The following is a 27,050-nucleotide window of genomic DNA, read 5'->3' on the forward strand; positions in this document are numbered from 1 at the left end:
AGGGGATATTATTGGGTAACAATGCAGATACAGTCATAATAATAATTTATTACATTTCTATAGCACTTTTCATAAGAATCTCAAAGCACTTCAAAAGCAAAAAAAACAAAAAAAACAAGCAATACATCATTTTTACATTTACATTTTAGTCATTTAGCAGACACTCTTATCCAGAGCGACTTACAGTTAGTGAGTGCATACATTTTCATACTTTTTTCATACTAACTATAGTTAGGTCAACCAATAGAGGCCAAGTCTTTGAGTACATGCATCCTCCAAAGATGGAGAGGGACAGTTCATGGCTTGATCCGAGGAAGGTGGTCAGGGAGATGGTTGATGAAGAGTCTAGTGATGACCTTGTAGGGGGCTATTCTGGGAACAAGCCTGAGTCTTATAGATACTGGACTACTCCTTCACCCTGTGCAGCACCACTTGATGCCTCAGCAGCTCTGGGCGCCAGAAGGCTCACCACACACCGTTCAGAGTAGTAGCCAGTCGTCCTCACTACGAGCCCTCTGCCTCAGCAGCTCTGGGCGCCAGAAAGCTCACCACACACCGTTCAGAGTAGTAGCCAGTCGTCCTCACTACGAGCCCTCTGCCTCAGCAGCTCTGGGCGCCAGAAGGCTCACCACACACCGTTCAGAGTAGTAGCCAGTCGTCCTCACTACGAGCCCTCTGCCTCAGCAGCTCTGGGCGCCAGAAGGCTCACCACACACCGTTCAGAGTAGTAGCCAGTCGTCCTCACTACGAGCCCTCTGCCTCAGCACTGCATCTCCCATTCCTCTCACGCTTCAGGAGACTCCACAATTGATGTTTTCAAAAGATCCAGAACTAAGCAGCCATTTGAAACAAAAAAAAGCTGTTAAGGTGTCCAGATGTATCATTCAAACAAAAAAGAATGAGCCAGCTAGCAAGCTGCCGGTACATCTGCAAATATAAAAAAAAACACAATTAAAAACACTTACAAATAATGTATTATGTACATATTTACAGGAGCACTCTGCTTAGTCTGCTAGGGCGCCATGGCAACTACAGAACTAACACAGACAACTTTGTGTGTGTGTGTGTGCGTGACAACACAATACCTAGTTTATTGAACTGAATGGTTAACACGAAATTGGTGACTTATTACTGCTTGAGTAGGCTGTTTCATGTGTGAAAGCTAGCCAACATTAAATTATGACAGTGTGGTGTAAAATTGCTCAACCCTAAATCCCTTTAAAATCCAACGCGTGGATGATTCCTATTTGCTCAAAGGCTCTCACAGCCTCCGTTACTAGGAAACGATTACGAGGTGCATTGTGGGTATCGAATTTTACAAACCCTTTCCACGGTATTGTAAACCCAGTTTATAGCTTATTCTAAAACTACACATCCCACAATGCAGTTCATCCAGGACGCGTACGCCCCTTCTAAACACATGACTTAAGGCTAGAAAGACAGACAAACGGTAGCTCTGAAATTGCGTTTCATTAAAGATTTTATCCATATATTTTTCTGTACGGTGCAAAAATGAAGTTCGGTTGTTTGTTCGCGGTGTTGTGCCTCGCCGTCGGGGCGATGGCAGGAAAGTATTCTCGAGAAATGAACGACCAGAAACCGTCTATGGACGGCAAGAGCACGGTGGAATTTAGGATAGCTAAACTCAACCAGGTGTGGGAGAAAGCAATCAGGGTAAGTCAAGTGATGCTAGCTAGCTTAGCTTTGTTTACTTAAATATTGAGACAGTCCAGCGTGAATTGTCTTCGTTATCGGGTCGTGTCTAGTCCTAGTGGAGTTCATGGGTTTTCGTAGCTAACTATCATTCTAACGTTAGAGACGTTTTGTCTACAATGCCTTGGTCTATCCAACATGTGTTTAGCTAACTTAGCTAGCTAACAGTTACCTTACTTGCTTGGGGTCGGTAGCTGAATCAGCTAACGTTAAGTCTCCCGAGTGGCTCAGTGGTCTAAGGCACTGCATCGCAGTGCTAGCTGTGCCACTAGAGATCCTGGTTCGAATCCAGTCTCTGTCGTAGCCGGCCGCGACCGGGAGACCCATGGGGCGGCACGCAATTGGCCCAGCGTCGTCTAGGGTAGGGGAGGGAATGGCCGGCAGGGATGTAGCTCAGTTGATGGAGCATGGCGTTTGCAACGCCAGGGTTGTGAGTTCGATTCCCACAGGGGGTATGAAAATAAAATAATGTATGCACTAACTGTAAGTCGCTCTGGATAAGAGCGTCTGCTAAATGACTAAAATGTAAAATGTAAATGTTAAGTAGTTAGAGATAGCTGAGGTCTGATTGTACCCCGGGACTTCAGGCACCCATTTCTCTCACAGACAGACACAGGCGAGACTCACTACCCTCCATTAGTTCGTCTGATTTTATTTACTGCTCATCCCTCTCTCCTTCCCTCTCCCCCATCCTCCTCTCCTTCCCTCTCCCCCATCCTCCTCTCCTTCCCTCTCCCCCATCCTCTCTCTCTTTCTCTCTCCCCCCCATCCTCTCTCTCTTTCTCTCCATCCTCTGCCCCTTACTTCCAGCTATTTCCTATCTCTCTCTCTATCTCTCTCTTGTCATCCCTCCATCTCTCTCTCATCATCCCTCTCTCTCCCTCCGTCTCTAGTTGCAGTTGTCCCCCAGTACGCCAGTCTATCACCAGTCTCTCTCTCTCTCTCTCTCATTCTCTCTTCTGTCTCTAGTTGCAGTTGTCCCCAGGACGCCAGTCTATTACCAGTCTCTCTCTTTCTCTCCTTCTGTCTCTAGATGCAGTTACCACCGGTGCACCAGGCTGAACTCCACAATCTAACAGCAATATGTCCTTCTCCCTCCACCCTCTAGATGCAGTTACCCCCAGTACGCCAGTCTATTACCAGTCTCTCTCCTTCTCCCTCCACCCTCTAGATGCAGTTACCCCCAGTACGCCAGTCTATTACCAGTCTCTCTCCTTCTCCCTCCACCCTCTAGATGCAGTTACCCCCAGTACGCCAGTCTATTACCAGTCTCTCTCCTTCTCCCTCCACCCTCTAGATGCAGTTACCCCCCAGTACGCCAGTCTATTACCAGTCTCTCTCCTTCTCCCTCCACCCTCTAGATGCAGTTACCCCCAGTACGTCAAGCAGAGCTCCACAGTGATCTGAAGATCCAGGAGAAAGATGAACTACAGTGGAAGAAGATAAAGGCAGAAGGGATGGATGAGAATGGAGAGAGAGAGGCCAAGCTACGACGTGGCTTCAACGGTGAGAGGGATGGGGAGGGGGAGAGAGAGACTGGTGATAGACAGTGATCCACAAAGAATTAGAAAACAAACCCAATTTTGATAAACTCCCTTATCTACTGGGTGAAAAACCAGTGTGCCATCACAGCTGCTTTATTGGCATGGGAGAGAGAGAGGCCAAGCTACGATACAGCTTCAACTGTGAGGGAGGGGGAGAGAGAGGCCAAGCTACGATACAGCTTCAACTGTGAGGGAGGGGGAGAGAGAGGCCAAGCTACGATACAGCTTCAACTGTGAGGGAGGGGGAGAGAGAGAGAGGCCAAGCTACGATACAGCTTCAACTGTGAGGGAGGGGGAGAGAGAGAGAGGCCAAGCTACGATACAGCTTCAACTGTGAGGGAGGGGGGAGAGAGAGGCCAAGCTACGATACAGCTTCAACTGTGAGGGAGGGGGAGAGAGAGAGAGGCCAAGCTACGATACAGCTTCAACTGTGAGGGAGGGGGGAGAGAGGCCAAGCTACGATACAGCTTCAACTGTGAGGGAGGGGGAGAGAGAGGCCAAGCTACGATACAGCTTCAACTGTGAGGGAGGGGGGGAGAGAGGCCAAGCTACGATACAGCTTCAACTGTGAGGGAGGGGGAGAGAGGCCAAGCTACGATACAGCTTCAACTGTGAGAGAGAGGGGGAGAGAGAGAGGAAGCCAAGCTACGATACAGCTTCGACTGTGAGGGAGGGGAGAGAGAGGCCAAGCTACGATACAGCTTCAACTGTGAGAGAGAGGGAGGGGGAGAGAGAGGCCAAGCTACGATACAGCTTCAACTGTGAGGGAGGGGGAGAGAGAGGCCAAGCTACGATACAGCTTCAACTGTGAGGGAGGGGGAGAGAGAGGCCAAGCTACGATACAGCTTCAACTGTGAGAGAGGGGGGGAGAGAGAGGCCAAGCTACGATACAGCTTCAACTGTGAGAGAGGGGGAGAGAGAGAGAGGAAGCTACGGTACAGCTTCAACTGTGAGGGAGGGGGGAGAGAGAGGCCAAGCTACGATACAGCTTCAACTGTGAGAGAGGGGGGGGAGAGAGAGGCCAAGCTACGATACAGCTTCAACTGTGAGGGAGGGGGAGAGAGAGAGGCCAAGCTACGATACAGCTTCAACTGTGAGAGAGGGAGGGGGAGAGAGGCGAGGCCACGATTTACAGCTTCAACTGTGAGGGAGGGGGAGAGAGGGCCAAGCTACGATACAGCTTCAACTGTGAGGGAGGGGGAGAGAGAGGCCAAGCTACGATACAGCTTCAACTGTGAGGGAGGGGGGGGAGAGAGAGGCCAAGCTACGATACAGCTTCAACTGTGAGGAGAGGGGGGAGAGAGAGGCCAAGCTACGATACAGCTTCAACTGTGAGGAGGAGAGAGAGGCCAAGCTACGATACAGCTTCAACTGTGAGGGGAGGGGGGAGAGAGAGAGAGGCCAAGCTACGATACAGCTTCGACGTCACCTGGAGGGGGGGGAGAGAGAGAGGAGGCAGGAAGCCTACGATACAGCTTCAACTGTGAGGGAGGGGGGAGAGAGGCCAAGCTACGATACAGCTTCAACTGTGAGGGAGGGGGAGAGAGAGAGGCCAAGCTACGATACAGCTTCAACTGTGAGGGAGGGGAGGGGGAGAGAGGCCAAGCTACGATACAGCTTCAACTGTGAGGGAGGGGGGAGAGAGGCCAAGCTACGATACAGCTTCAACTGTGAGGGAGGGGAGAGAGAGGCCAAGCTACGATACAGCTTCAACTGTGAGAGGAGGGAGGGGGGAGAGAGGCCAAGCTACGATACAGCTTCAACTGTGAGAGAGAGGGAGGGGGGGAGAGAGAGTCCAAGCTACGATACAGCTTCAACTGTGAGAGAGAGGGAGGGGGAGAGAGAGAGGCCAAGCTACGATACAGCTTCAACTGTGAGAGAGAGGGAGGGGGAGAGAGAGGCCAAGCTACGATACAGACTTTAGGGAGATAACAACTCCAGTCATGATGAACCCCAGTGTGTCCAGACTTTAGGGAGATAACAACTCCAGTCATGATGAACCCCAGTGTGTCCAGGCTTTAGGGAGATAACAACTCCAGTCACGATGGACTCCAGTGTGTCCAGGCTTTAGGGAGATAACAACTCCAGTCATGATGAACCCCAGTGTGTCCAGGCTTTAGGGAGATGACAACTCCAGTCATGATGAACCCCAGTGTGTCCAGGCTTTAGGGAGATGACAACTCCAGTCATGATGAACCCCAGTGTGTCCAGACTTTAGGGAGATGATTTACATTTGACATTTTAGTCATTTAGCAGACGCTCTTATCCAGAGCGACTTACAGTTAGTGAGTGCATACATTATTTTTGTTATTTTATTTTTTTCATACTGGCCCCCCGTGGGAATCGAACCCACAACCCTGGCGTTGCAAATGAGTGATAAACTGCTGACAGCCACAGAACACTGCCTAGTGGTCAACATTACACACACACAGGGCTGTGATGAGAACACAGAACACTGCCTAGTGGTCAACATTACACACACAGGGCTGTGATGAGAACACAGAACACTGCCTAGTGGTCAACATTACACACACAGGGCTGTGATGAGAACACAGAACACTGCCTAGTGGTCAACATTACACACACAGGGCTGTGATGAGAACACAGAACACTGCCTAGTGGTCAACATTAAACACACAGGGCTGTGATGAGAACACAGAACACTGCCTAGTGGTCAACATTACACACACAGGGCTGTGATGAGAACACAGAACACTGCCTAGTGGTCAACATTACACACACAGGGCTGTGATGAGAACACAGAACACTGCCTAGTGGTCAACATTACACACACAGGGCTGTGATGAGAACACAGAACACTGCCTAGTGGTCAACATTACACACACAGGGCTGTGATGAGAACACAGAACACTGCCTAGTGGTCAACATTACACACACACAGGGCTGTGATCAGAACACAGAACACTGCCTAGTGGTCAACATTACACACACAGGGCTGTGATGAGAACACAGAACACTGCCTAGTGGTCAACATTACACCCACACAGGGCTGTGATGATACCAGTATCGCCAGAAAAGAAAACAGGAAGCAGACCCAGCTCTTTGGTCCTTTAACAACCTGCTGGATGTAAAGTATTGTGTGCTATAGCCTGGAAAATAAATAAATGTGACTCTGGATGACAACACGATGATGATTGTTTCCAACATCAGGGCTGTTTTCCTAAAGAAGTTAAATCTGCTTCAGTGTGTTGTTTCCTCGCCACGATACTAACGAGTCTGGCGATACTGGTATGGTCCCGGCCCTACACACACACACCTTGTGAAAACACATGCCACCGACCACCACTACCAGCACACACAGCCTGTTTAACACTCAGTAAGAGAGGATTCAATCTAGTGTCACACACCCTCCTTAAACGACCTACCTCACTGACGGAGAGAGAGAGAGAAGAGCTAGAAGGGAAGAGTGTTTTAAATATTAGATGAACACATAAAAAATTAGCTAGCTGGCAGTCGCGTAGACTTCATCTTCATCAGCTAGGTAGGGTTTGTGTCCCAAATGGTACCCTATTCCCTATGTAGTGCACTACTTTTGACCAGGGCCCCTAGGGAATGGGGTGCCATTTGGGACGCGATCCAGAGAAGAACTCTACAGCTCGGTTCTGATTCTGTCGTTCCATAATTCACCGACCAACCAAAGTGGATTTCTGCTCCAGGCCTCCATGGGACAAGGTCTATTAATGTCTTAGATTTTCTATAGAGAGCAGAGCTGATTTAAAAACAGTAGATTATCTATAGAGAGCAGAGCTGCTTTAAAAACAGTAGATGTTCTATAGAGAGCAGAGCTGCTTTAAAAACAGTAGATGTTCTATAGAGAGCAGAGCTGCTTTAAAAACAGTTGATTTTCTATAGAGAGCAGAGCTGCTTTAAAAACAGTTGATTTTCTATAGAGAGCAGAGCTGCTTTAAAAACAGTTGATGTTCTATAGAGAGCAGAGCTGCTTTAAAAACAGTTATAATAATAATAATATGCCATTTAGCAGACGCTTTTATCCAAAGCGACTTACAGTCATGCGTGCATACATTTTTGTGTATGTGTGGTCCCGGGGATCGAACCCACTACCTTGGCGTTACAAGCGCCGTGCTCTACCAGCTGAGCTACAGAAGACCACGTTGATGTTCTATAGAGAGCAGAGCTGCTTTAAAAACAGTTGATGTTCTATAGAGAGCAGAGCTGCTTTATAAACAGTAGATTTTCTATAGAGAGCAGAGCTGCTTTAAAAACAGTTGATGTTCTATAGAGAGCAGAGCTGCTTTATAAACAGTAGATTTTCTATAGAGAGCAGAGCTGCTTTAAAAACAGTTGATGTTCTATAGAGAGCAGAGCTGCTTTAAAAACAGTTGATTTACTATAGAGAGCAGAGCTTTCATAAAGCAGAAAGGGCCTTGGGGAGGTGTGTGTCTCGTTATAATGTCGTGGTGGTGTGAAGTGGAAGGTGTGTGTCTCGTTATAATGTCGTGGTGGTGTGAAGGGGAAGGTGTGTGTCTCGTTATAATGTCGTGGTGGTGTGAAGGGGAAGGGGAAGGTGTGTGTCTCGTTATAATGTCGTGGTGGTGTGAAGGGGAAGGTGTGTGGCTCGTTATAATGTTGTGGTGTCGTGAAGGGGAAGGGTGTGTGTGTGTGTGTGTGTGTGTGGTCATCTCAACTGCTGACATACACGTTGCTTTTGCGTGTTCAGAATGTTTGTGATGTCGTAGCGGCAGGGTTAAGTCAGCATGTCCCAACTCTACCGACCACCATGTTGTGTCTTCCTCTGCGAATGATGCACAGTATGAAATATTTTAAATAACTAACCTAAGGATAGACCACAGGCCTGTCGTTTCCAATGGAGAGTAAAGTTAATCATAGCGGGCAGAACAAGCAAGGAGGTGGGCAGAGGCAAGCACGAGCTAGCGAGAGCCTATTGGTGCGTTCTAGCCTGTATTTGCATATTTCTGTTAGGGAACGCCTACTCCGTGAAGTGGGCGTGTGTAATAAGTCAATTCACCCTTTCACTCCTTATAAACAACGCAATTTTTTTACAAGTTTGGCAAAGGGTAAAGTCTACAAAACGTAGGCCACTCTGTTCGTAACAGATTGTAATTTTGGGAACGGAAAACTGTATTGATATAAAATATTTAATCGATGAGAAAATTAGCAGAATGTCGGCCAAAATCCAACTCGCTCCATCTTCTCCCACTGCCGGCCACTGGGCTTCCTCTCAACACCATATTTGGTAGCGAGTGGAAACGCTTCATATGCTTCACGTGTATACATCCGGTGAAACATCTGGCTCATTGTCCTATCCAGGATAGTGTTGTTAACTGGCGTCCATTTTGTGTCTCCCCCGCCCCAGTGATCCTGGCTAAGTATGGGATGGATGGGAAGAAGGATACCAGACCTCTAGAATCTAACAACCTGAAGGACCATGACAGCAGAGGAGGAGACATGTTTGATGACCCTAGACTGGACAAACTGTGGAATAAGGTGAGAGAGGGGTGAGGGAGGGACGGAGAAGGGGGGCACTTGTTCTCTCAGAGTGGACACTTGTTCTCTCAGAGTGGACACTTGTTCTCTCAGAGTGGACACTTGTTCTCTCAGAGTGGACACTTGTTCTCTCAGAGTGGACACTTGTTCTCTCAGAGTGGACACTTGTTCTCTCAGTGTGGACACTTGTTCTCTCAGTGTGGACACTTGTTCTCTCAGAGTGGACACTTGTTCTCCCAGAGTGGACACTTGTTCTCCCAGAGTGGGCACTTGTTCTCTCAGAGTGGGCACTTGTTCTCCCAGAGTGGACACTTGTTCTCCCAGAGTGGACACTTGTTCTCTCAGAGTGGACACTTGTTCTCTCAGAGTGGACACTTGTTCTCTCAGAGTGGACACTTGTTCTCCCAGAGTGGACACTTGTTCTCCCAGAGTGGACACTTGTTCTCCCAGAGTGGACACTTGTTCTCCCAGAGTGGACACTTGTTCTCCCAGAGTGGACACTTGTTCTCCCAGAGTGGACACTTGTTCTCCCAGAGTGGACACTTGTTCTCCCAGAGTGGACACTTGTTCTCCCAGAGTGGACACTTGTTCTCTCAGAGTGGGCACTTGTTCTCTCAGAGTGGACACTTGTTCTCTCAGAGTGGACACTTGTTCTCTCAGAGTGGGCACTTGTTCTCTCAGAGTGGGCACTTGTTCTCTCAGAGTGGACACTTGTTCTCTCAGAGTGGACACTTGTTCTCTCAGAGTGGACACTTGTTCTCTCAGAGTGGACACTTGTTCTCTCAGAGTGGACACTTGTTCTCTCAGAGTGGACACTTGTTCTCTCAGAGTGGACACTTGTTCTCTCAGAGTGGACACTTGTTCTCTCAGAGTGGACACTTGTTCTCTTCCCTGACTGGTATCAGAAATATGGTGATAACTCCCACTAGCCCAGGGCCTCCACCAACCCCCACTGGTTTTAGATTTGTGAAAAGTAGTGAACGAGTGCACGCTTCAGGAGAAAGGGGATATGATTGGGACGTACCCCCAGTTTCAATATAGAAGCGTCCATTTTGGGGATGAGCGTGCTTGGTTTCCCTCCCTCTGGCTTACACCCCCAGTTTACAACCCAAGAAGTCTGTTTCTCTCCCTCTATGGGAGAAAATACCAACACCCTAGCCTCTCTTCCTACTAACACTGACTTTGCTGTCACAACTGTAATGGAAATGTTTCCCTACAGGCTAAGATTTCTGGTAAGTTCTCCGAGGAGGAGATGCAGAGTCTGAAGAGAGAGTTCCAACACCACAAGGACAAGATCAGCGAGTATAACATCGTCATGGATACCGTCAGCCGCACAGAGGGTGAGAGAGCTTTTTACTACGTTCAGTCTCGTTCCCTCTCCTCTCCTCTCCTCTCCTCTCCTCTCCTCTCCTCTCCTCTCCTCTCCTCTCCTCTCCTCTCCTCTCCTCTCCTCTCCTCTCTCCTCTCCTCTTCTCTCCACTCTCTCTCCTCTCTTCTCTTCCTCCTCACCTCTCCTCTCTCTCTCTCCTCTCCCTCTCCTCTCTCTCCTCTCTCCTCTCCCTCTCCCTCTCCTCTCCTCTCTCCTCTCCTCTCCTCTCCTCTCCTCTCCTCTCTCTCCTCTCCTCTCCTCTCCTCTCCTCTCCTCTCCTCTCCTCTCCTCTCCTCTCCTCTCCTCTCCCTCTCCTCTCCTCTCCTCTCCTCTCCTCTCCTCTCCTCTCCTCTCCTCTCTCTCCTCTCCTCTCCTCTCCCTCCCCTCCTCTCCTCTCCTCTCCTCTCCCTCTCCCTCTCCTCCCTCCCCTCCCCTCCCCTCCCCTCCCCTCCCTCCCCTCCCCTCCCTCCCTCCCCTCTCCCTCCCTCCCTCTCCTCTCCTCTCCTCTCCTCTCCTCTCCTCTCCCTCTCCTCTCCTCTCCTCTCCTCTCCTCCTCTCTCCTCTCCTCTCCTCTCCTCTCTCTCCTCTCCTCTCTCTCTCTCCTCTCTCCTCTCCTCTTCTCTCCACTCTCTCTCCTCTCCTCTCTTCTCTTCCTCCTCACCTCTCCTCTCTCTCCTCTCCTCTCTCCCTCCTCTCCTCTCTCTCTCTCTCTCTCTCTCTCTCTCTCTCTCTCTCTCTCTCTCTCTCTCTCTCTCTCTCTCTCTCTCTCTCTCTCTCTCTCTCTCTCTGTCTCTCTGTCTCTCTCGCTGTCTCTCTCTGTCTCTCTCTCACTCCTCTCTCCTCTTCTCTCTCTGTCTCTCTCTCCTCTTCTCTGTCCTCCTCTCCTCTCTCCTCTTCTCTCTCCAACACTCACTCTAGTCTGGTCTGTCTAACACCAACACTCACTCTAGTCTGTCTAAAACTGACAGCTGCTTTATTGAGGAAGGTTTTAATTTACGGTGATTGTGATATGTGGTTGTTTTATCTACCTTAGTTGAATGCACTAACTGTAAGTCACTCTGGATAACGGTGTGATGACCAAAATATAAATGTTGATTGTCTTCCCCTTCCTTCCTGTCGGTCTTCCCTCCCTCCCCCTCCCTCCCCCCCTCCCTCATCCCCCCCTCCCTCCCTCATCCCCCCCTCCCTCATCCCCCCTCCTCCCTCCCTCTCCCCCTCCCTCCCCCCTCCCTCATCCCCCCCTCCTCCATCCCTCCCCCTCCCCCCTCCCTCCCCCCTCCCCCTCCCCCCTCCCTCATCCTCCTCCCCCCCTCCCTCCCCCCTCCTTCATTTCTCCCCTCCCTCCTCCATCCCTCCCTCTCCTCCTCCCTCCCTCCCTCCCTCTCCCTCCCTCCCTCTCCTCCCTCCCTCCCTCCCTCCTCTCCCTCCCTCCCTCACTCTCCCTCCCTCCCTCCCTCTCCCTCCTCCTCCCCCCTCCCTCTCCCTCCTCCTCCCCCTCCCTCCCTCCTCTCCCTCCCTCCCTCTCCCTCCCCTCTCCCCCTTCCTCCCTCCCTCCCTCCCCCCTCCCTCCCTCCCCCTCTTCCCTCCCCCCTCCCTCCCTCCTCCATCCATCCATCCCTCCCCCCTCCCTCCCCCTCCTCCATCCCCCCCCTCCCTCCTCCATCCCTCTCCCTCCTCCCTCCCTCCCTCCTCTCCCTCTCCCTCTCTCTCCCCTCCCTCTCCCCCTTCCTCCACCCTCCCTCCCTCCCTCCTCCATCCATCCCTCCCCCCTCCTCCTCCATCCCTCCCCCCTCCATCCCTCCCCCCTCCCTCCTCCATCCCTCCCCCCTCCCTCCTCCATCCCTCCCCCCTCCCTCCTCCATCCCTCCATCCCTCCCCCCTCCCTCCTCCATCCCTCTCCCTCCTCCTCCCTCCCTCCCTCCTCCATCCCTCTCCCTCCTCCTCCCTCCCTCCCTCCCTCCCTCCCCCCTCCCCCCTCCCCCTCCCTCTCCCTCCCTCTCCTCCCTCCCTCCCTCCCTCCCTCCCTCCCTCCCTCCCTCCCTCCCTCCCTCCCCCCCCCCTCCCTCCCTCCTCCCCTCCCTCCCTCTCCTCCCTCCCTCCCTCCTCCATCCCTCCCTCCTCGCTCCTCCATCCATCCCTCCTCCCTCCCTCCATCCATCCCTCCCTCCCTCCCTCTCTCTCCCTCTCTATAGAGATCCATAAGAATGTGATCTCTCCATTAGAAGGGGAAGTTAAAGAACACGTCCTGCATCAGAAACACACAGACCTGAAGGACAAGATGAGGTGTGTGTGTGTTTTAACGGTGTGTGTATTAAATGTGTGTATTAACAGTGTGTGTGTGTGTATTAACGGTGTGTGTGTGTTTGTTTGTAGGGATCTGAACCAGGGCTTCGAACGCCTGAGGAAACTCAGCCACGAGGGCTTCAGTGAGGACAGTGGTGAGTGGTGTACACACACAACACACACACACACACACACTGTTGAGTGTGACGAGCTGTGCTGTCCCCCTCCCTCTGTAGAGTTTAAAGAGCCCAGGGTGATAGAGCTGTGGGAGATGGCACGGAGAGCCAACCTGACTGAAGATGAACTGGACTCGCTCAAGGTGTGTGTGCGTGCGCTTTCCATATCTCTTTTAAAGTCATAACCTTTCACAATCTGGACCATAATGTTCTGTCCGATTGGGTTTCTCTCTCCGTGTGTCTGTGTGTGTCATCAGGAGGAGCTGAAGCACTTTGAGACCAAGGTAGAGAAGCACAGCCACTACCAGGTAACCAATCAATATGAATGATCAATCAGTGGGAAAGTCTGTATAACTATGTGTTATGGTGTTGCAATACTCCGTCTACATACAGTGCATTTGGAAAGTATTCAGACCCCTTGACTTACTCCACATTTTGTTACGTTACAGCCTTATTCTAAAATTGATTAAAATGTTTTTTTCCTCATCATTCTACACACAATACCCCATAATGACAAAGCAAAAACAGGTTTTTAGAAATGTATGCAAATGTATTATGAATAAAAGAGCTGATATCACATTTGCATAAGTATTCAGACCCTTTACTCAGTACTTTAACTGATGATTAACAATATTTAAAGTTTAGAAATCCGAACCCATCAGTTGAAACACCTTTGGCAGCAATTACAGCCTCAAGTCTTCTTGGGTATGACGCTACAAGCTTGGCACACCTGTATTTGGGGAGTTTCTCTCATTCTTCTCTGCAAATCCTCTCAAGCTCTGTCAGGTTGGATGGGGAGCGTCGCTGCACAGCTATTTTCAGGTTTCTCCAGAGATGTTCGATCGGGTTCAAGTCTGGGCTCTGGCTGGGCCACTCAAGGACATTCAGAGACTTGTCCCGAAGCCACTCCTGCGTTGTCTTGGCTGTGTGCTTAGGGTCGTTGTCCTGTTGGAAGGTGAACCTTCACCCCAATCTGAGGTCCTGAGCGCTCTGGAGCAGGTTTTCGTCAAGGATCACTCTGTACTTTGCTCCTTTCATCTTTCCCTCGATCCTGACTAGTCTCCCAGTCCCTGCCACTGAAAATTATCCCCACAGCATGATGCTGCCACCACCATGCTTCACCGTAGGGATGGTGCCAGGTTTCCTCCAGACGTGACGCTTGGCATTCAGGCCAAAGAGTTCAATCTTGGTTTCAACAGACCAGATAATCTTGTTTCTCATGGTCTGAGAGTCCTTTAGGTGCGTTTTGGCAAACTCCAAGCGGGCTGTCATGTTCCTTTTACTGAGGAGTGGCATCAGTCTGGCCACTCTACCATAAAGGCCTGATTGGTGGAGTGCTGCAGAGATGGTTGTCCTTCTGGAAGGTTCTCCCATCTCCACAGAGGAACACTGGAGCTCTGTCAGAGTGACCATCGGGTTCTTAGTCACCTCCCTGACCAAGGCCCTTCTCCCCCGATTGTTCAGTTTGGCCGGGCGGCCAGCTCTAGGAAGAGTCTTGGTGGTTCCAAACTTCTTCCATTTAAGAATGATGGAGGCCACTGTGTTCTTGGATACCTTCAATGCTGCAGACATTTTTTGGTACCCTTCCCCAGATCTGTGCCTCGACACAATCCTGTCTCGGAGCTCTACGGACAATTCCTTCGACCTCATGGCTTGGTTTTTGCTCTGACATGCACTGTCAACTGTGAGACCTTATATAAACAGGTGTGTGCCTTTCCAAATCATGTCCAACCAATTGAATTTACCACAGGTGGAGACCAATCGATCTGTAGAAACATCTCAAGGATGATCAATGGAATCAGGAACCTCCTGAGCACAATTTCAAGTCTCATAGCAAAGGGTCTGAATACTGATGTAAATAAGGTATTTCTGTTTTTTATTTGTAATACATTTATAAAAATGTCTAAACCTGTTTTTGCTTTGTCATTATGGGGTATTATTTTTTTTTTTTTTATGAGGATTTTTTTATTTTATTGAATCCATTATAGAATAAGGCTGTAACGTAACAAAATGTGGAAAAAGTCCAGGGGTCTGAATACTTTCCGAATGCACTGTATCTGTCTTTTATTCACCTCACTCGCTTCCTTGATGCCCAATCCCAAATGGACCCCTAGACCCTTACGCCCTAGGCACTTGGAGATCTGAGATGGAACCCTAGACCCTTACGCCCTAGGCACTTGGAGATCTGAGATGGACCCCTAGACCCTTACGCCCTAGGCACTTGGAGATCTGAGATGGACCCCTAGACCCTTACGCCCTAGGCACTTGGAGATCTGAGATGGACCCCTAGACCCTTACGCCCTAGGGCACTTGGAGATCTGAGATGGACCCCTAGAACCTTACGCCCTAGATGGACCCCTAGACCCTTACGCCCTAGGCACTTGGAGATCTGAGATGGACCCCTAGACCCCTACGCCCTAGGGCACTTGGAGATCTGAGATGGACCCCTAGACCCCTACGCCCTAGGGCACTTGGAGATCTGAGAGGGTTTGACAGGTCTAAGCAATATGGTGCTTACACCAAGGAAGGGCCTAGGGCCTAGGGTCCATTTCACATTGGACCACTCACTCTCTCGCTCCCCCTCCCTCTCTCTCTACTCCCCCTCCCTCTCTCGCTCTCCCTCCCTCTCTCTCTACTCCCCCTCCCTCTCTCTCTACTCCCCCTCCCTCTCTCTCTACTCCCCCTCCATCTCTCTCTACTCCCCCCTCCCTCTCTCTACTCCCTGCCTCTCTCTCTACTCCCCCTCCCTCTCTCTCTACTCCCCCCCTCCATCTCTCTCTACTCCCCCCTCCCTCTACTCCCCTCCCTCTCTCTCTACTCCCTGCCTCTCTCTCTACTCCCCCCTCCCTCTCTCTCTACTCCCCCTCCCTCTCTCTCTACTCCCCCTCCCTCTCTCTCTACTCCCTGCCTCTCTCTCTACTCCCTGCCTCTCTCTCTACTCCCCCTCCCTCTCTCTCTACTCCCCCTCCCCTCTCTCTCTACTCCCCCCCTCCCTCTCTCTACTCCCTCCCTCTCTCTCTCTACTCCCTGCCTCTCTCTCTACTCCCCCCTCCCTCTCTCTCTACTCCCCGCCCTCTCTCTCTACTCCCCTCCCTCTCTCTCTACTCCCCCCTCCCTCTCTCTCTACTCCCTCCCTCTCTCTCTACTCCCCCCCTCCCTCTCTCTCTACTCCCCCTCCCTCTCTCTCTACTCCCCCTCCCTCTCTCTCTACTCCCTGCCTCTCTCTCTACTCCCTGCCTCTCTCTCTACTCCCCCTCCCTCTCTCTCTACTCCCCCTCCCTCTCTCTCTACTCCCCCTCCCTCTCTCTCTACTCCCCCTCCCTCTCTCTCTACTCCCGCCTCTCTCTCTACTCCCTCCCTCTCTCTCTACTCCCCCCCTCTCTCTCTCTCCCCCTCCCTCTCTCTCTACTCCCCCTCCCTCTCTCTCTACTCCCCCTCCCTCTCTCTCTCCCCCTCCATCTCTCTCTACTCCCCCTCCCTCTCTCTACTCCCCTCCCTCTCTCTCTCTCCCCTCCCTCTCTCTCTACTCCCTCCCTCTCTCTCTCCCCCTCCCTCTCTCTCTACTCCCCCTCCCTCTCTCTCTACTCCCCCCCCTCTCTCTCTACTCCCCCTCTCTCTCTACTTCCCTCCCTCTCTCTCTACTCCCCCCTCCCTCTCTCTCTCTCCCCCCCTCCCTCTCTCTCTACTCCCCCTCCCTCTCTCTACTCCCCCTCCCTCTCTCTCTACTCCCCTCTCTCTCTACTCCCCCTCCCTCTCTCTCTCCTCCCCTCCCCCTCTCTCTACTCCCCCCTCCCTCTCTCTCTCCCTCCCTCTTCCTCTCTCTCTACTCCCCTCCCTCTCTCTCTACTCCCCTCCCTCTCTCTCTACTCCCCCCTCTTCCTCTCTCTCTACTCCCCCTCCCTCTCTCTCTACTCCCCCCTCCCTCTCTCTCTACTCCCCTCCCTCTCTCTCTACTCCCCCTCCCTCTCTCTCTACTCCCCCTCCCTCTCTCTCTACTCCCCCCTCCCTCTCTCTCTCCCTCCCCTCTCTCTCTACTCCCCCTCCCTCTCTCTCTACTCCCCCTCCCTCTCTCTCTACTCCCCCTCCCTCTCTCTCTACTCCCCCTCCCTCTCTCTCTACTCCCCCTCCTCTCTCTCTACTCCCCTCCCCTCTCTCTACTCCCCCCTCCCTCTCTCTACTCCCCCTCCCTCTCTCTCTACTCCCCCCTCCCTCTCTCTCTACTCCCTCCCTCTCTCTCTACTCCCCCTGCCTCTCTCTCTACTCCCCTCCCTCTCTCTCTACTCCCCCTCCCTCTCTCTCTACTCCCCCTCCCTCTCTCTACTCCCCCTCCCTCTCTCTCTACTCCCTGCCTCTCTCTCTACTCCCCTCCCTCTCTCTCTACTCCCCCTCCCTCTCTCTCTACTCCCCCTCCCTCTCTCTCTACTCCCCTCCCTCTCTCTCTACTCCCCCTCCTCTCTCTCTACTCCCCCCCTCTCTCTCTCTCCTCCCCTCTCTCTCTCTCTCCCTCCCCCTCTCTCTCTACTCCCCCTCCCTCTCTCTCTACTCCCTCCTCTCTCTCTACTCCCCCTCCCTCTCTCTCTACTCCCCCTCCCTCTCTCTCTACTCCCCCTCCCTCTCTCTCTACTCCCTCCCTCTCTCTCTCCTCCCTCCCTCTCTACTCCCCCTCCCTCTCTCTCTACTCCCTGCCTCTCTCTCTACTCCCCCTCCCTCTCTCTCTACTCCCCCTCCCTCTCTCTCTACTCCCCTCCCCTCTCTCTACTCCCTGCCCCTCTCTCTACTCCCCCTCCCTCTCTCTCTACTCCCCCTCCCTCTCTCTACTCCCCCCTCCCTCTCTCTCTACTCCCCTCCCTCTCTCTCTACTCCCCCTCCCTCTCTCTACTCCCCCCCTCTCTCTCTTCCCCTCCTTCTCTCTCTCCCCCTCCCTCTCTCTCTACTCCCCCCCTCTCTCTACTCCCCTCCCTCTCTCTCTACTCCCCCCTCCCTCTCTCTCTACTCCCCCTCCCCTCTCTCTCTACTCCCCCTCCCTCTCTCTCTACTCCCCCCTCCCTCTCTCTACTCCCCCTCCCTCTCTCTCTACTCCCCCCCCCTCTCTCTACTCCCCCTCCTCTCTCTCTACTCCCCTCCCTCTCTCTCTACTCCCCCTCCCTCTCTCTCTACTCCCTGCCTCTCTCTCTACTCCCCCTGCCTCTCTCTCTACTCCCTCCCTCTCTCTACTCCCCCTCCCTCTCTCTCTACTCCCCCCTCCCCTCTCTCTCTACTCCCCTCCCCTCTCTCTCTACTCCCCCTCCCTCTCTCTCTACTCCCTCCCTCTCTCTCTCTCCCCTCCCTCTCTCTCTACTCCTCCCTCCCTCTCTCTCTACTCCCCCTCCCTCTCTCTCTACTCCTCCCCCTCCCTCTCTCTCTCTCCCCCTCCCTCTCTCTCTACTCCCCCTCCCTCTCTCTCTACTCCCTCCCTCTCTCTCTCTACTCCCCTCCCTCTCTCTCTACTCCCCCTGCCTCTCTCTCTCCCTCCCTCTCTCTCTACTCCCTCCCTCTCTCTCTACTCCCCCTCCCCTCTCTCTACTCCCTCCCCTCTCTCTACTCCCCCTCCTCTCTCTCTACTCCCCCCTCCCTCTCTCTCTCTCCCCCTCCCTCTCTCTCTACTCCCCCCTCCCTCTCTCTCTACCCCCTCCCTCTCTCTCTACTCCCCCTCCCCTCTCTCTACTCCCCCTCCCTCTCTCTCTACTCCCTCCCTCTCTCTCTCTCTCCCCCTCCCTCTCTCTCTACTCCCCCCTCCCTCTCTCTCTACTCCCCCTCCCTCTCTCTCTACTCCCCCTCCCTCTCTCTCTACTCCCCTCCCTCTCTCTCTACTCCCCCTCCCTCTCTCTCTACTCCCCCCTCCCTCTCTCTCTACTCCCCCCTCTCTCTCTACTCCCCTCCCTCTCTCTCTCTCCCCTCCCTCTCTCTCTCCTCCCTCTCTCTCTCTCCTCCCTCCCTCTCTCTCTACTCCCCCTCCCTCTCTCTCTACTCCCCCCTCCCTCTCTCTCTGCTCCCCCTCCCTCTCTCTCTACTCCCCCTCCCTCTCTCCTCCTCTCCCTCCCTCTCTCTCTCCCTCTCCCTCTCTCTCTCCCCCTCCCTCTCTCTCTCCCTCCCTCCCTCTCTCTACTCCCCCCTCCCTCTCTCTCTACTCCCCTCCCTCTCTCTCTCCCTCTCCCTCTCTCTCTACTCCCCCCTCCCTCTCTCTCTACTCCTCCCTCTCTCTCTCCCTCCCTCCCCTCTCTCTACTCCCCCTCCCTCTCTCTCTACTCCCCCCTCCCTCTCTCTACTCCCCCCTCCCTCTCTCTCTACTCCCCCTCCCTTCTCTCTACTCCCCCCTCCCTCTCTCTCTACTCCCCCTCCCTCTCTCTCTACTCCCCCCTCTCTCTCTCTCCCTCCCTCTCTCTCTACTCCCCCTCCCTCTCTCTCTACTCCCCCCTCCCTCTCTCTCTCTCCCCTCCCTCTCTCTCTCCTCCCCTCTCTCTCTCTCTCCCCTCCCTCTCTCTCTACTCCCCCTCCCTCTCTCTCTACTCCCCCTCCCTCTCTCTCTACTCCCCTCCCTCTCTCTCTCCCCCCTCCCTCTCTCTCTACTCCCCCTCCCTCTCTCTCTCCCCCCCCCTCTCTCTACTCCCCCTCCCTCTCTCTCTACTCCCCCTCCCTCTCTCTCTCTCTCCTCCCTCTCTCTCCTCCTCCCTCCCTCTCTCTCTCCCCCTCCCTCTCTCTCTACTCCCCCTCCCTCTCTCTCTACTCCCCTCTCTCTCTACTCCCCCTCCCTCTCTCTCTACTCCCCCTCCCTCTCTCTCTACTCCCCCTCCCTCTCTCTCTACTCCCCCTCCCTCTCTCTCTACTCCCCCTCCCTCTCTCTCTACTCCCTCCCTCTCTCTCTACTCCCCCTCCCTCTCTCTCCCCTCCCTCTCTCTCTCTCCCCCTCCCTCTCTCTCTACTCCCCTCCCTCTCTCTCTACTCCCCCTCCTCTCTCTCTACTCCCCTCCCTCTCTCTCTCCCCCCTCCCTCTCTCTCTCCCCCCCCTCTCTCTACTCCCCCCTCCCTCTCTCTACTCCCTCCCCTCTCTCTCCCCTCCCTCTCTCTCTACTCCCCTCCCTTCTCTCTACTCCCTGCCCTCTCTCTCTACTCCCCCTCCCTCTCTCTCTACTCCCCCTCCTCTCTCTCTACTCCCCCTCCCTCTCTCTCTACTCCCCCTCCCTCTCTCTCTCCCCCTCCCTCTCTCTCTACTCCCCCCTCCCTCTCTCTCTCCTCCCCTCCCTCTCTCTCTACTCCCCCTCCCTCTCTCTCTCCCCTCCCTCTCTCTCCCCTCCCTCTCTCTCTACTCCCCCCTCCCTCTCTCTTCCCCTCCCTCTCTCTCTCTACTCCCCTCCCTCTCTCTCTACTCCCCCTCCTCTCTCTCTACTCCCCTCCCTCTCTCTCTACTCCCCCTCCCTCTCTCTCTACTTCCCCTCCCTCTCTCTCTCCCCCCTCCCTCTCTCTCTACTCCCCCTCCCTCTCTCTACTCCCCTCCCTCTCTCTACTCCCCCTCCCTCTCTCTACTCCCTCCCTCTCTCTCTCTACCCCTCCCTCTCTCTCTACTCCCCCTCCCTCTCTACTCCCCTCCCTCTCTCTCTCCCCCTCCCTCTCTCTCTACTCCCTCCCTCTCTCTCTACTCCCCTCCCTCTCTCTCTACTCCCCTCCCTCTCTCTCTACTCCCTCCCTCTCTCTCTACTCCCCCTCCCTCTCTCTCTACTCCCCCTCCCTCTCTCTCTACTCCCCCTCCCTCTCTCTCTACTCCCTCCCTCTCTCTCTACTCCCCTCCCTCTCTCTCTATCCCCCCTCCCTCTCTCTCTACTCCCCTCCCTCTCTCTCTACTCCCCTCCCTCTCTCTCTACTCCCCCTCCCTCTCTCTCTACTCCCCCTCCTCTCTCTCTACTCCCTCCCTCTCTCTCTACTCCCCCTCCCTCTCTCTCTACTCCCCCTCCCTCTCTCTCTACTCCCCTCCCTCTCTCTCTACTCCCCCTCCCTCTCTCTACTCCCCCTCCCTCTCTCTCTACTCCCCTCCCTCTCTCTCTACTCCCCCTCCCTCTCTCTCTACTCCCTCCCTCTCTCTCTACTCCCCTCCCTCTCTCTCTACTCCCTCCCTCTCTCTCTACTCCCCTCCCTCTCTCTCTACTCCCTCCCTCTCTCTCTACTCCCCTCCCTCTCTCTCTACTCCCCCTCCCTCTCTCTCTACTCCCCTCCCTCTCTCTCTACTCCCCCTCCCTCTCTCTCTACTCCCTCCCTCTCTCTCTACTCCCTGCCCTCTCTCTCTACTCCCTCCCTCCCTCTCTCTCTACTCCCCCTCCCTCTCTCTCTACTCCCCTCCCTCTCTCTACTCCCCTCCCTCTCTCTCTACTCCCCCTCCCTCTCTCTCTACTCCCCTCCCTCTCTCTCTCCTCCCCCCTCCCTCTCTCTCTACTCCCTCCCTCTCTCTCTACTCCCCTCCCTCTCTCTCTCTTCCCTGCCTCTCTCTCTACTCCCCCTCCCTCTCTCTCTACTCCCCTCCCTCTCTCTCTCTCCCCCTCCCTCTCTCTCTACTCCCCCTCCCTCTCTCTCTACTCCCCTCCCTCTCTCTACTCCCCCTCCCTCTCTCTCTACTCCCTCCCTCTCTCTCTACTCCCCTCCCTCTCTCTCTCTTCCCTGCCTCTCTCTACTCCCTCCCTCTCTCTCTACTCCCTCCCTCTCTCTCTACTCCCCTCCCTCTCTCTCTCTTCCCTGCCTCTCTCTACTCCCCCTCCCTCTCTCTCTACTCTCCCTCCCTCTCTCTCTACTCCCTGCCTCTCTCTACTCCCCCTCCCTCTCTCTCTACTCCCTCCCTCTCTCTCTACTCCCTCCCTCTCTCTCTCCCCTCCTCTCTCTCTCCCTGCCTCTCTCTACTCCCCCTCCCTCTCTCTCTACTCCCCCCTCCCTCTCTCTCTACTCCCTCCCTCTCTCTCTACTCCCCTCCCTCTCTCTCTCTTCCCTGCCTCTCTCTACTCCCTGCCTCTCTCTCTTCCCTGCTACTCCCTCCCTCTCTCCTCTCTCTCTCTCCCCCCTCTCTCCTCCCTGCCTCTCCCCCATGCCTCTACTCCCTGTCTCTCTCTCTCTTCCCTGCTTCTCCCTCTCTCTCTCCTCTCTCTCTCCTCCCTGCCTCTCCCCCCTGCCTCTCCTCCCCCTCTCAGGAGCAGTTGGAGTTATCCCACCAGAAGCTGAGACATGTAGAAGCTCTAGGAGACAACGACCACATCCTGAGAAACCAGGAGAGATACAATAACCTGGCAGAGAAGACCAGAGAGATGGGATACAAGGTAGGATAGATACAATAACCTGGCAGAGAAGACCAGAGAGAGATGGGATACAAGGTAGGAGAGATACAATAACCTGGCAGAGAAGACCAGAGAGAGGTGGGATACAAGGTAGGAGAGAGAAACTGGGGAGGGATAAGGTGAGAGAGACAATGATGGCAGAGACAGAGAGTGGCAAGGGGAGAGAAAATAGGGGACAGGTGGAGAGGACAATAACCTAGAGAAGACAGAGAGAGTGGGAAAGGTGAGAGAAATGGAAATGGGATACAAGGTAGGAGAGAGACAATAACCTGGCAGAGAAGACCAGAGAGATGGGATACAAGGTAGGAGAGATACAATAACCTGGCAGAGAAGACCAGAGAGAGATGGGATGATTTGGTTCCTGTGATGTTGATGTAGCTAGACATTAGCAGCCTAGGGGAGGTTAAATCCAAGTCAGGGTTCCAAAGAAAGATGGTAAATGTTTCTTCATGGGTGGTGATTTTTTGTAGACGAGAGGGTGGTCCAATCAGAAAGCGGGAAGGATATTCTTTCTCATTTCCTCTTTCTCAGTGTTTCTGTTGCTGTTTCTGTTACTGTTCAAATCAAATGTTTATTTGTCACATCCACGTGTTTAGCAGATGTTATAGCGGGTGTAGCGAAATGCTCGTGCTTCTAGCTCCGACAGTGCAGTAATATCTAACAAGTAATATCTAACAATTTCACAACATATACCCAATAAACACAAAACTAGTAAGGAATGGAATTTAAGAATATATACATATATGGACAAGCAATGACAGAGTGGCATGGACTAAGATACAGTAGAATATTATAGAATAGAATGCAGTATATACATATGAGATGAGTAGTGCAAGATATGGAAACATTATTAAAGTGACTAGTGTTCCATTTCTTAAAGTGGCCAGTGATTTCAATAGGCAGCAGCAGCCTCTAATGTGCTAGTGATGGCTATTTAACATTCTGATGGCCTTGAGATAGAAGCTGTTTTTCATTCTCTCGGTCCCAGCTTTGATGCACCTGTACTGACCTCGCCTTCTGGATGGTAGCGGGGTGAACAGGCCCTGGCTCGGGTGGTTGATGTCCTTGATGATCTTTTTGGCCTTCCTGTGACATCGGGTGCTGTAGGTGTCTTGGAGGGCGGGTAGTTTGCCCCCGGTAATGCATTCGGCAGACCGCACCACCGTCTGGAGAGCCCTGCGGTTGTGGGCGGTGCAGTTGCCGTACTAGGCAGTGATACAGCCCGACAGGATGCTCTCAATTGTGCATCTTTAAAAGTTTGTGAGGGTTTTAGGTGTTAACCCGAATTTCTTCAGCCTCCTGAAGTTGAAGAGGCTCTGTTGCGCCTTCTTCACCACACTGTCTGTGTGGGTGGACCATTTCAGGAACTTGAAGCTTTCCACCTTCTCCACTGCGGTCCCGTCGATGTGGATAGGGGGGTGCACCCTCTGCTGTTTCCTGAAGTCCACGATCATCTCCTTTGTTTTGTTGACGTTGAGTGAGAGGTTATTTTCCTGGCACCACACTCCCAGAGCCCTCACCTCCTCCCTGTAGACGGTGTCGTCATTGTTGGTAATCAGGCCTACTACTGTTATGTTGTCTGCAAACTTGATGATTGTGTTGGAGGCGTGCTTGGCCATGCAGTCAGGGGTGAACAGGGAGTACAGGAGGGGGCTGAGCACGCACCCTTGTGGGGCCCAAGTGTTGAGGATCAGCGAAGTGGAGGTGTTGTTTCCTACCTTCACCACCTGGGGGCGGTCCGTCAGGAAGTCCAGGACCCAGTTGCACAGGGTGGGGTTCAGACCCAGGGCCTGGAGCTTAATGATGAGCTTGGAGGGTACTATGGTGTTGAATGCTGAGCTATAGTCAATGAACAGCATTCTTATATAGGTATTCCTCTTGTCCAGATGGGATAGGGCAGTGTGATGGCGATTGCATCATCTGTGGATCTATTGGGGCGGTAAGCAAATTGAAGTGGGTCTAGGGTGACAGGTAAGGTAGAGGTGATATGATCCTTGACTAGTCTCTCAAAGCACATCATGATGACAGAGGTGAGTGCTACAGGGCGATAGTCATTTAGTTCAGTTACCTTTGCTTTCTTGGGTACAGGAACAATGGTGGCCATCTTGAAGCATGTGGGGACAGCAGACTGGGAAAGGGAGAGATTGAATATGTCCGTAAACACACCAGCCAGCTGGTCTGCGCATGCTCTGAGGACGCGGCTAGGGAAGCCGTCTGGGCCGGCAGGCTTGCGGGGGTTAACATGCTTAAATGTCTTAATCACGTCGGCCACGGAGAAGGAGAGGCCACAGTCCTTGGTAGTGGGCCTCGTCAGTGGCACTGTGTTATGCTCAAAGAAGATGTTTAGCTTGTCTGGAAGCGAGACGTCGGTGTCGGCGACGTGGCTGGTTTTCTTTTTGTAGTCCGTGATTGTCTGTAGACCCTGCCACATACGTCTTGTGTCCGAGCCGTTGAATTGCGACTCCACTTTGTCTCATGACTGATGTTTTGCCAGTTTTAATTTCCTTGCAGTTTCTGTTACTATTCATGTTTCTGTTTACTGTTAAAGTCATTGGGTTGGATGAGTAGCCTGTAGCAGGGAACGTTTTACAGCTGACATAGATGGGGTACTTAAGACGTTCAAGTTTCATGGACTTTTCAAGTGCATTTCACCCCTGGTCACGATGCACTCGATCTACAACAGAAGGATAACGGGATGTTGTAGGAAAGAAATAGTGGAACAGATTTCAAGATGTGCGTAACGTCTCTCTCTCTCTCTCTCTCTCTCTCTCTCTCTCTCTCTCTCTCTCTCTCTCTCTGTCTCTCTCTCTCTCTCTCTCTCTCTCTCTCTCTCTCTCTCTCTCTCTCTCTCTCTCTCTCTCTCTCTCTCTCTCTCTCTCTCTCTCTCTCTCTCTCTCTCTCTCTCTCTCTCTCTCTCTCTCTCTCTCTCTCTCTCCTCTCTCTCTCTCTCTGTCTCTCTCTCTCCCTCTCAGATGAAGAAGCACATGCAGGATTTAAACAGCAAGATCTCCCGTCACGGACTCGACCGCAACGAACTGTAACGGATTCCTCAGATGGGACTCTGGGTGACAACAAGAAGGCTGTGTGTTTTCGACATTAGTGGCTGTTTTCCTCCAAAACAAGACATTTGAAAGTCTGCTTCGTGTTTTCTTGCCACCGTGCTTCAGAGTGGCGATGCTGGTATCATGACAAGCCTACAATCAACTGCTAATCTGCCATTATGGAGTATTGTGCGTAGGCCAGTGACAAATGTACATTTAATCCGTTTTAAATTCAGGCTGTAACAAAGCACTGTGTATACCCAATCAGAATGTACTCGGATGAAAAGTTACTGAAAGAATGGGGCGGCAGGTGGCTTAGTGGGTAAGAGCGTTGTGCCAGTAACCGAAAGGTCGCTGGTTCTAATCCCCGAGCCGACTAGGTGAAAAATCTGTCTGTGCCCTTGAGCAAGGCACTTAACCCTAATTGCTCCTGTAAGTCGCTCTGGATAAGAGCGTCTGCTAAATGACTAAAATGTAAATGTAAATGTAGAATGAGTGTCCTGATGTAAAAATACTTTGATCACCCAAATGTAATCTTTAGCTACTGCAGTTTGTAAACAATGTTGACGCTGTCTTTGAACCATGAATACACAGTATCTTATAAAGCCCATGTGGGCAGTGCATCCTGAAGATGCAAAACACTGTAATAACACAATTAATCAAATGTAGATTGAACAAATCTGCCTGTCTACACACACACACAACTTCCCTCCACATTGTTGTTCTGTAGATGACTGTAAAGAAATCAGTGTTTTTCCATGTAAATCTCATTTGTTTCATGTTGCATTTAATATTGATGAGCCTGCTTCCGTCTCAAATGGCACCCTATTTCCTACATAGTGCACTACTTTTGACCAGAGCCCTTTGAAATTAGTGCACTACGTAGGGAATAGGGTGACATTTGCGGAAGCATAGTTCCCGCTCAGCCCAGTCAAAACTGTTCGCTGCTCTGGCACCCCAATGGTGGAACAAGCTCCCTCACGACGCCAGGACAGCGGAGTCACTCACCACCTTCCGGAGACACTTGAAACCCCACCTCTTTAAGGAATACCTGGGATAGGATAAAGTAATCCTTCTACCCCCCCCCCCCAAAAAAAATTGTAAAGTGGTTATCCCACTGGCTATAGGGTGAACGCACCAATTGGTGAGTCGCTCTGGATAAGAGCGTCTGCTAAATGACGTAAATGTGCCCTTGAGCAAGGCACTTAACCCTAATTGCTCCTGTAAGTCGCTCTGGATAAGAGCGTCTGCTAAATGACTAAAATGTAAATGTAAATGTTTTAGTGTCCTGGGTGCCGCTACTGATGATTTTGTAAATACGTGTATATGCCTATTGTAGCTACATCTGATTGTCAGTGTCCCAGATAGCAACCTATTCCCTATATAGTGCACTACTTTTTGACCAGGGCCCATATGTTCATATTTAGACACTTAATAACTTGTTTATTTTCAACTGAATAACGTTCTCAACTGACTTAACAGTTTTATTATGAAAGTATGTGAGACAACCACATATTACCACGATCAAAACCTTCTTTGGAAATAGCTGGTAACAGCAAGACTACATTACCATAGTAACACAGTATCAATGGATGTGGCTACATCACCATAGTAACACACAATATCAATGGATGTGGCTATATCACCATAGTAACACACAATATCAATGGTATTTCAACAATACCGGGTAGTTTGAAATCAGCAGATTTCAAGAACTCCTCAGTGAGCTTTGGCCTCATGGTGAAATCCCTGAGCGGTTTCCATTCTCTCCGGCAACTGAGTTAGGAAGGACGCCTGAATCTTTGTAGTGACTGGGTGTGTTCATATTTAAATGTCTGCTTTTAGAAGTTGCCCTTCTTTGCGAGGCATTGGAAAACCTCCCTGGTCTGAATGGTTGTCTGTGTTGTTTGAAATTCACTGCTCGATTGAGGGACCATACGGATAATTGTATGTGTGGGGTACAGAGATGAGGTAGTCATTCAGAAATCATGTTAAACACTTATTGCAGACAAACTGAGTCCATGCAACTGATGTGACTCGTTAAGCAAAAGTTTTACTCCTGAACCTATTTAGGCTCGCCATAACAATGG

General features: G+C 52.2%; 1 protein-coding gene across 1 annotated transcript; it reads left to right on the forward strand.

Annotated features, from left to right (window-relative positions):
• The first annotated feature begins 1,423 nt into the window (after positions 1 to 1,423).
• Positions 1,424 to 25,335, forward strand: lrpap1 (low density lipoprotein receptor-related protein associated protein 1). Its single transcript, XM_045218737.1, has 10 exons — positions 1,424 to 1,674; positions 3,075 to 3,219; positions 8,614 to 8,744; positions 9,964 to 10,084; positions 12,306 to 12,396; positions 12,487 to 12,551; positions 12,633 to 12,715; positions 12,830 to 12,880; positions 21,776 to 21,901; positions 24,892 to 25,335. Exons 1-10 carry the CDS (start codon positions 1,513 to 1,515, stop codon positions 24,958 to 24,960), a joined length of 1,044 nt encoding a protein of 347 aa, XP_045074672.1. The 5' UTR covers positions 1,424 to 1,512; the 3' UTR covers positions 24,961 to 25,335.
• Positions 25,336 to 27,050: the final 1,715 nt, after the last annotated feature.

The sequence above is a fragment of the Coregonus clupeaformis genome, unplaced genomic scaffold (assembly GCF_020615455.1).
Source record: "Coregonus clupeaformis isolate EN_2021a unplaced genomic scaffold, ASM2061545v1 scaf1757, whole genome shotgun sequence".
In the NCBI taxonomy this organism is placed as follows: domain Eukaryota; kingdom Metazoa; phylum Chordata; class Actinopteri; order Salmoniformes; family Salmonidae; genus Coregonus; species Coregonus clupeaformis.

What these genes read in the sequence shown, in the direction of transcription:
- lrpap1 (XM_045218737.1), top strand. Translation starts at nt 1,513, where the DNA reads ATGAAGTTCGGTTGTTTGTTCGCGGTGTTGTGCCTCGCCGTCGGGGCG. An exon ending in GCTACGACGTGGCTTCAACG is followed by an intron (nt 3,220 to 8,613) that starts GTGAGAGGGATG and finishes CCCCCGCCCCAG; the next exon opens with TGATCCTGGCTAAGTATGGG. An exon ending in ATGAACTGGACTCGCTCAAG is followed by an intron (nt 12,716 to 12,829) that starts GTGTGTGTGCGT and finishes GTGTGTCATCAG; the next exon opens with GAGGAGCTGAAGCACTTTGA.